The sequence below is a fragment of the Schistocerca piceifrons genome, chromosome 8 (assembly GCF_021461385.2).
Source record: "Schistocerca piceifrons isolate TAMUIC-IGC-003096 chromosome 8, iqSchPice1.1, whole genome shotgun sequence".
In the NCBI taxonomy this organism is placed as follows: Eukaryota; Metazoa; Arthropoda; class Insecta; order Orthoptera; family Acrididae; genus Schistocerca; species Schistocerca piceifrons.
The window spans coordinates 61,181,343-61,191,353 of NC_060145.1; the positions used below are offsets into that span (position 1 = coordinate 61,181,343).

Genomic DNA, 10,011 nt, shown 5'->3' on the forward strand with positions numbered 1-10,011 from the left:
GAACGTGGTCAGGTGATTGGGTGTCACTTGTGTCATACATTTGTACACAAAATTTCCACACTCCTAAACACACCTAGGTCCACTGTTTCTGATATGATAGTGAAGTGGAAATGTGAAGGGACACACACAGCACAAAAGCGTACAGGCCAAGCTCATCTGTTGACTGACAGAGACTGCCAACAGTTTAAAAGTTTTGTAACGTATAATTGGCAGACATCTATCCAGCCCATCACACAGAAATTCCAAACTGCATCAGGATCCACTGCGAGTACTATGACAGTTAGGCGGGAGGTGGGAAAACGTGGATTTCATGGTCGAGCGGGTGCTCATAACCCATACATCACGCTGGTAAACGCCAAACAACACCTCACTTGGTGTAAGGAGCGTAAACATTGGACGATTGAACAGTGGAAAAACGTTGTGTGGAGTGACAAATCATGGTACACAATGTGGCGATCCGATGGCAGAGTTTGGGTATGGCAAATGCCTGGGTGAACGTCATCTTCCAGCGTGTGTAGTGCCAACAGTAAAATTCAGAGGTAGTGTTATGGTGTGGTCATGTTTTTCATGGAGGGGGCTTGCACTCCTTGTTGTTTTGCATGGCACTATCACAGCACAGGCCTACACTGATGTTTTAAGCACCTTCTTGCATCCCACTGTTGAAGAGCAATTTGGGGATGGCGATTGCATCTTTCAACATGATCGAGCACCTATTCATAATGCACAGCCTGTGTCGAAGTGGTTATACGACAATAATATCCCTGTAATAGACTGGCCTGCACAGAGTCCTAACCTGAATCCCACAGAACACCTTTGGGATGTTTTGGAACGCCGACTTGGTGGCAGGCTTCACTGACCGACATCGATACCTCTCCTTAGTGCAGCACTCTGTGAAGAATGGGCTGCCATTCCCCAAGAAACCTTCCAGCACATGATTGAACATATGCTTGCAAGAGTGGAAGGTATCATCAAGGCGTGGTGGGTGCCACAAGCTTGTAAGACATTTTCAGCCAGGTGTCCAGATACTTCTGATAACATAGTGTATATTACACATTCATCATTTCTATAATAATAAATTCTATGTACAAACCTTCCTCGTGAATCGGTCTCTCTATTAGTGAAAATCTTATCAAAATTTCTGCACTAGTTTCTGAGATTAGCCTTATACAAAAAAACATGGTGGGGAACTTTAATTTAGTAATTTACATAGACATAAAAGTCACTGCCAGAAAAAAATTAGTACACCCTTGTAAAGGTTTCCAATCCACTAAAGATTTATTGTTGTACCAGTGCATATGGAGTACATGAAATGATTACATTTACAGATCAATAACACAAGCCGTTTTGAGGTACCAGGTACCGAGCAATGCCGAAACTCCCATATTAGTACTTGGTGTAGCGTCCACAGGTGACAATGCAGGTGCTGACTGTGGTATCCATTCAATCATACAGATGGCAAATACTGTCCTGAGATACATGCCTGCTTGACCTGTTCACGTAGTTCTGTAAGAGTTGTTGCCTGACAAGTTGCCTGAATCACTTTTTGTCCCATCGTATTCCACACATGCTCGATTGGAAACAAGTCCAGAGAAGTTCCTGCACATCTTGCAGAGTATGTTGATTTTCAAATGTTGTTTTTTCACAGGCAGTTTATGGCCAGCATTCACTTTTCTGTTGCAAGAACTGCAAAAAAAGACCCTAACAACATTCTGCATGCACTGAGCTCTGGCTAAAAACACAAGATCTGTAGCTTATCGCACCCCAGACCCTAAGGCCTGAGGGTAGGAGCAGTGCGTCTTGGACGAATTCACTCTATGAGATAGCGCTCACGAGGTCTACATTGTACACGCAAATCACCATCACTTGCATGCAGGCAGGATCTGCTTTCGTTGCTGAAGATTACTGTGCACAGTTCCATCTTCCAAGTGATCCTCGACCAGTCAAGCTGTGCACGTCGATGCTGTGGCGTGAGTGGAAGATGAGCTAGATGTGTGCGTGCCCATAGCCGCACTACCAATAACTGGTTTGCAACAGTTTGTGTTGATACATCTGGGCTCACAAGCCCTTTAATCTGTACTGTGATAACTGTATAATCTGCCAATGCTTCCCTTACACTACAATGATCCTGGTGGGCATCTGTGCTGCATGGATGTCCAGAACCTATCTACAGGTGTGAGAAAGTTCACATGACCACTGATACCAGCATCGTTGCACAACTGACACAACATGTCCAACTTGAGTGACAATTCTTGGAAATGATCATCCTGTCACTCATCAGGCCACTATTTGAGCTCTTCCAGACTCACTCATTTCACTATAGGAAGCACGGTGGGTCTCTGTGGCATGGTTTCCTGCTTCCTTTACATGTGTACACCACAATGAGTCTTCTAGATGTGTTCATTCCCTCTTAAAGGTTAGACACATATGGCGCTCTGATAGCTATGCCACTACACTATCTGTTGGTGGACAACATTGAAAATGTTATCAGCACATCTACTATTCCCCAGGTGGCATATACTGTCATTGGATCAAAATTGACTTTGTCGTTCCAGGTGTACTAACTTTCTCTGGCAGTGTATTTCTCTTTTTCAGAAACACTTTTCCTGCTATTGTCTGACTGCTTTTTATATCCTCTCTAGTTCATCCATCATCAGTCAGTTTCGTTGCTGCCCAAGTAGCAAAACTCATCCACTCCTTTTAAAGTCTCATTTCCTAATTTTATTTCTCTAGCATCATATAACTTAAATTTTACTACTCTCCATTAGTATTATACTTTTGTGGGTATTTATTCTATAACCTCTTTTCAAGACACTATCCATTCCATTCAGCTGATCTTACAAGTCTTTTGACATCTGTAACAGAATTAAGACGGCATTATTTTACTCATCAGCACAGATAGTCTATGTATTGACAAGTATATTCTATGTTTCTACTCTTTCCACATGAAAGCAACTTGTCCACACATATGATACATGTACATAATAAATAAAATTAAAATAATGTACGTTACATCAATGATATCCCACATGCTGTAGGATAATAGCCCCCTCATTATAAAGTAGGCTAATGATAGATTGGGCATGCACTAGTACAGTAAGTCTGAATACAGAGGTGGAGAACTTCATAGATAGAAAGTGCAGGCTCATTTCAGGGATATAGTTTAATACCTGATCCAGGATAAACCAGAGTATTTCATATTTAATAAGGTGCATCATATAGGGAAACTCCTGTGGTATTGTCATAACAACATTTCTGGTAATTACATTTTTGAGTCTGTGCACAGGTAACAGCTCTCAAGGAAACAAAAAATTGTTCATTTGTGTAATACAATAACATCCACTCTGTATTCATCAACTCCTTGCCAAAATGCTGAAACCACAAGATGATGATGATTAGTGTTTGAGCTGAAACCACAAGAAATATGTATTGTGGCTTAGTATATCCTACTCTGTCATACAGAGTAGTACTGCCGGCCAGTATCTGCCAAACTTTGCTGAAAATGGTTTCTATTTAGCAGAAGAGAGCAACGAGGATTGTAATAAAGGAGCATCTAGGCACATCACATAGAAATCGATTCATGAGCTTTAATATTCTGACTTTGTTTACTATGTTTTCTATCAGACCATAATGTTAGTAGAAGGAAATATGGAAATAGCTACTAGGAACTTCTTGATTCATAATAACGAAACCAGGCACAAATCAGCTTTTCACACAGTCAACAGAAGATGCATTGACAGAAAATTATTGTGATGATGAGTGAACATAATTCGTTAGCAGATGAACTGAAAATACTGACTAAAGAAGCTTTTAAAATATCGATTAAGTAATGAGTTATCCCAAAATCTCTGTTTCATGGAAAAACTGAAAATATTGACTAGAAAAACTTTTAAAATATCAATCAAGTAATGTCTTATCCTTAAATCTGTATTTCATGGAAATGACACAAACAGAAATTTAAGCAGTAGCATCAACCCCCCCTCCCCCTCCCCAAACCATGGCCCTTTCTGAGATGGGGTGGCTTGCAAGTGTCACTGATAAAGGTAGCCTTACCCTGGTGCAACCACAGTGGAGAGACATCTCTGGAGCACCCAGACTAACCTATGGTTCCTGAAGAAGGGCAACATCCTGCGTAATTAACTAATTTGACACTGTAACATTAGCCAAAATGGCCTTGTGTGTTGGTACTGTGAATGGCCAAAAGCATGGGGAAACCACAACTGTTATTTTTCTGTGGGCATGTAGCTCTACTGTACAGAATTAATGATGGCATCTTCCCAGGCAAAAATTCTGGAGGTCTAATAGTCTCCCAATTGATTCTCCAGGCGAGGACTATTTGGGAGGATGTTATCAGGAGAAAAAACAAATCTGGCGTTTTACAAGTCAGAACATGGAATGTTAGGTGCCTCAAGAAGAATTGGGGTGGGATTGAAGTGCAGTAGTGCAGTGGCAGAAAGAATAAGACTTCTGATCAGGGGAGTACAGGGTTATAAATATAAAATCAAGCAGGTGTAATGTAGCAGTGAATCTAATAATAAATATGAAAATAATAATGTACGTAAGCTATAAATACAAAGGTAATACCCGCCATAGTAGTAGCCATTTTATATACCAGCTAATTCCAGATGATGAAGAGATGGAAAGAATCTATGATGAGATTAAAAAAAGTATTCAGATAGTTAAGGGAGACAAAGATGTAATTATGATGGAAGATTGAAATTCAGTGGTAGGTAAGGGAAGAGAAGGAAAAGTAGTAGGAGAACGTGGACTGGGGAAAAGGAATGAAACAGGAAGCTGCCTGGTAGAATGGTGCATAGACATTAATAATTTTTGCTAACACTTGGTTTAAAAATCATGTAAGAAGGTTGTATACAAGGAAGAGACCTTGAGTCACTGAAAGGATTCAGATTGATTATTTAATGGTAAGACAGAGATTTCAAAAGCAGATTTTAATCTATAAGACATATCTGGGGGCAGATGTGGACTCTGACCATAATTTATTTGTTATGAACCGCAGCTTAATATTGAAGAAATTGTGAAAAGGTAGAAAATTAAGGAGATGTGACTCAGATAAACTGCAAGAACAAAATGTTGAGAGTTTCAGAAGGAGTGTTAGGCAATATTTGACTGAAACAGGGGAAAGGAATGCAGTAGAAAACGAATGGAGAACCCAATAGATAAAAAGATTGGCCCTAATAGAAATACTTAGAAACACAGGATTTAATTGACAAAAGAAAAAAATATATAGATGCAGCTAGTGAAACAGGTGAAAGGTAATACAGACATCTAAAAAATCTGTCAAGAAAGTACAAAGTAGTGAGCAGGAATGGCTACAGGTTGCAAAAGCATGTGTAACAAAGGAAAAGATAGATGTCACCTATAGGAAAGTTAGAGAGACATTTGGAAATAAAAAGAGGCAGCTGTATGAATATCAAGAGCTCAGATTGCAAGCGGTTACTGAGCAAAGAAGGGGAAGCTGAGAAGTGGAAGGAATACATAGAAGGGTTATACATGGATAATGAAAATGAGCTGGGAGATATAATACTGTGAGAAGAATTTGACAGAGACTGGAAGTCGAAACAAGACCCCTGGTGTAAATGAGATTCTTTCAGAATTACTGAGGTCCTTGGGACTATTCCATCTGGGGCACAAGATGCATGAGACAGGCAGACTTCAAGAAGAATGTAATAATTCCAATCCCAAAGACAGCAGATGCTGACTGGTGTAAATACTACCACACCATCAGTTTAATAAGTCAAGGTTGCAAAATATTGACTCGAATTATGTACAGAAGAATGGAAAAACTGTTAGAAGTTGAGCTCCGGGAAGATCAGTTTTTGGTATGGAGAAATGTGGGTACACGTGAGACAGTACTGACCCTAGAACTTATCTTATAAGATAGAGAAAGGAAACCTATGTTTATAGCATTTGTAGACTTAGAGAAAGCTTTTGACTATGTTGACTGGAATACTCTCTGAAATTCTGAAGTTAGCAGGGGTAAAATACAGGGAGTGAAGGCTATTAAAAGTTGTACAGAAACCAGACAACGGTTATAAGAGTCTAGTGGCATGAGAGGAAAGCAATGGTTGAGAAGGGAGTGAGACATGGTTGCACCTATTGATGATGTTCTTCAACCTGTTCATTGAGCAAGCAGTAAAAGAAACCAACGAGAAGCTTTGGAAAGGTAGTTAAAAGTTCAGGGAGAAGAAATAAAACCTTTGAAGTTTGCCAATGACATTGTAATTTTTTCAGGGACAGCAAAGAACATGTAGAGCAGTTGAATGGAATGGATAGTGTCTTCAAAAGAGGTTATATGATGAGCATCAACAAAAGTGAAATAAAGATAATGGAATGTACTGAAATTAAATCAGGTGATGCCAAGGAAATTAGGTCAGGAAATAAGGCACTAAAAGCAGTAGATTAGTTTTGCTATTATGACAGCAAGACAACTGGTGATTGCCAAAGTAGACAGGATATTAAATATAGGTTACGTATAGCAAGAAAATCATTTCTCAAAAATAGGAATTTGTTAACATTAGATTTAAGTTTTAGGAAGTCTTTTGTGAAGTTATTTGTCTGAGTGTACCCTTATACAAAAATTTATCTCAGACAAAAAAAAGAGTAGAAATTTTTGAAATGAACTGCTACACAAGAATGCTGACAGTTAGATGGGTAGACCATTCAGCTAATTAGGAGGTACTGGGTCACATGGGGTTAAAAAATGAAATATATGCCACAACTTAACTAAATGAAGGGATTAGTTGATAAATATCCTGAGGCATCAGAGGGAGGTCAGTTTAGTACAGGAAGGAAATGTGTTGTGGTCTGCTTTATAGAAGGAGAGCAAAACATGCATACAGTAAGCAACTTCAAATCAATCTAGGTTGCAGAGGGTATTCAAAGATGAAGAAGCTTGCAGAGAATAGATTAACGTAGAAGCTACATCAAACCATTCTTCAGACTAAGTATCACAATGGCAACAACATACCAAAGTGAAAAGTACTCTTATTATTATCATCCATTTAAGGTTCTGCATGCTCAGAAAGAATTGATTGTGCTGCTAAAAATTGATCACACAATGTGTCAAAATTATTTGTACTTGTGAAGCCATCTTGTAATAATGATATGATATTTTGGACAATGGAGTAAGTGAAGGTTACTACTTATCACATAGGGAAGGTGTCATCTCACATTTGTCTTCCAATTAGGATTTTCCATTATCATATACAATTAGGTGACAAAAGTCATTGGATACCTTGTAATATTGTGTCGGACCCCCCTTTGCCCAGAGTAGTACAGGAACTTTATGTGGCATGGACTCAACAAGTTGATGGAAGTCCCCTGCAGCAATATTGACCCATGCTGCCTCTATAGCCATCCATCATTTCTATAGTGTTGCCAGTGCAGGATACTGTGCATGAACTGACCACTCAATTATGTCTTGTGAATGTTTGATGGGATTCCTGTCGGGCAATCTTGGTGGTCAACCCATTTGCTCAAATTATCCAGAATGTTCTTTATACCAGTCATGAATGATTGTGGTCTGGTGACATGACGCATTGTTATCCATCAAAATTCCATCACTGTTTGGGAATATGAACGTCAAATTTTGCCACACTGTCCTAACGGATACATACATCATACATCCCACATTGGTTTCTACTGTTATTTCATGCAGTGATGCTTGTCTGTTAGCACTGCCAACTCCACACTAAAGCTGCTGCTCTCAGTTGTTGTGTGCAGGCTGTTGGCCACTTTGTTGTCTGTGGCGAGAGGTAATTCCTGAAATATGGTATCCTCAGCATGCTCTGGAGACTGTGGATCTCAAAAGATTAAAATCCCTAATGATTTCTGAAATGGAATGTTGCATGTGTCTATCTCCAACTACCATTCCACATTCGAAGTATGTTAATTCCTACCATGCAGCTATAACCACGTCAGAAACCTTTTCACATGAATAACCAAGGTACAAATGACAGCTCCGCCAGTGCTCAGCCCTTTTATATTTTGTGCAAGTTATAACTACTGCCATTTCTGTATGTGCATCTCACTATCCCGTGACTTTTGTCACCTCAGTTTAAAAACAGTTTTTATTGATAACCATGACATGTACATTTTTTTAAGCAGAAATTAATGTGTATGGTCACCACATGAATCTATTTAGGCCTACTTCCATAAGTATCTGTGGAGGGGAGGGGGGGTGCATTTGTAGCATTATTACATTTCTCATTGTGGTACATGATGTACTGTGGAATGTGTACCTCACTAACTGATAACTTCTTATTTTCCAGTCGAAAGCATGCCTCATTCTGTAGAAGAAATCAGCTTACTAAAAAGGAGAATTCTGGAATTATTTTGGAAGTATGACAGCTGTTTTTCTTGATTTTACGGTTTTTTCCACCTATGTTGTTCAGGAGCCTGGACCAGAATGATGTGTAACACAGATAAAATCCAGGCAGAAAAAGAAATACACCCTTCAATGTTTGTTATATCTAGTCATTTCTTATTGTACTCTTTTTTTATATCAACATATCAGTGAAACATATTTCCTGTTGATAATATTATCTGTAACATGGTTGTAGCTGTTAGTTACCTTTTCCTCAAAATTTTGTTGGCTGTATTTACATAATTTTCTATTAGAATAATATCTTTCCAACTGTGGCCTTACCATGTGGTTTCAATTGTGAAATATTTTTGATATACATGGAAATGGAATTAAATTACTTTTTCGATAATATTTGTGTGTAAATCTGAATTACAAATATTGCTCAGTGGACAAAAAGAATTAAATTTTGAGTGACATAATGTGCTTGTAATTTATATAATAGTAGTTCAAAAATAATTACCATCCGAACAGACTCGGAGAGAGAAGGAGGTACAGTAAAATATCTCTGTTTTGCGCTTTATAAGAGAAGTTTATGTGCAATAAGAAATTTACTTTTTCCATTAAGTGATAAGGTTGTGTAAAGTAAGAAGTACTTTGAAACTAAAGTTTCAGCAGCTATAGACGAGGCCACATATGCAGCCCTGTTTTCCCTTCTTCAGGTTTATTCTTATCCCATAATTGTTTTGTGGACATGCAGAGACACATGTCAGCAGTTTATCTATAAAAATATTGTTTTATATGTGTGAACCCTTTAAAACAGACCACTGTTTAATAAGATGCTGTATTATATCAAGTGTGTGTGTGTGTGTGTGTGTGTGTGTGTGTGTGTGTGTGTGCGTGCGTGCGTACGTGTGAAATTATGTAAGTCCCATTTATTTTGTGTTGTGGTCTTAAAATCTTTCTTGATGCAGAACTATCTCCATATGCATTAAAAGTTACATCTCTCTCTCTCTGTACACATTCCCTCCATCATATAATTCCTATTGAATGAAATCATAGGAAGAGTATCCAGTTCTAAATAAAGCAATCACTCTTTCTGTGTGATACTGTGAAGCAATATCAAATGTTTGGCTGTGATAATGCCACCAGTATTTTATATAAATCTTTTGTACAGCTGGGATGTATCATTTTCTTATTGACTGTATTTTACAAATATTGCACATTTTAAGAACTTTGTTTAAAGTTGTGTTTTTTTAACCTGTGTACTTCTGCAATAAATATTTTGTTATCCAAGTTGACTGTCTCTTCAAATACCTCCAAGTTTTTTCCCCCAGTGTGTTCAGCTACTCATTTCAGAAAAGATCTGTATATAACCTAATTTATTTATGTACTTGACATTACAGTATGTTGTATACCATTTCCTTCACTCAGAATTCATTAGCTATCTCTTAAATATAAATGATGTAGCATGTAAACTTGTTGTCGCCAGTTAGACACAGTACAATATGTGTAACACTTACCAGAAGACAAAATATTGTAACAGTAAATTTGTTGTTTCATTTAATTGTACGAAGTGTTAAAGACTCTCACAGCTAGTGGGTCTTTCTCATCCTGCGGACTGCCCCAATGTACTCCCTTTATCTCTGTGAGGGAGGAGCTAATAGTCTCGAAAGCCATGGTAGTTTTTT

The 10,011-nt window shown here is 38.3% G+C and overlaps 1 protein-coding gene across 2 annotated transcripts in view; it reads left to right on the forward strand.

Moving 5' to 3' along the window:
- The window catches only part of LOC124711979 (X-linked retinitis pigmentosa GTPase regulator-like), a 340,089-nt gene extending 330,509 nt beyond the window's left edge, over positions 1-9,580 (forward strand). For both annotated transcript variants that reach the window (XM_047242261.1, XM_047242262.1), the window contains one exon: positions 8,289-9,580. In XM_047242261.1, coding sequence (XP_047098217.1) covers positions 8,289-8,312 — 24 coding nt within the window. In that variant the 3' untranslated portion in view covers positions 8,313-9,580. The remainder of the gene's footprint in view (positions 1-8,288) is intronic.
- Positions 9,581-10,011: the final 431 nt, after the last annotated feature.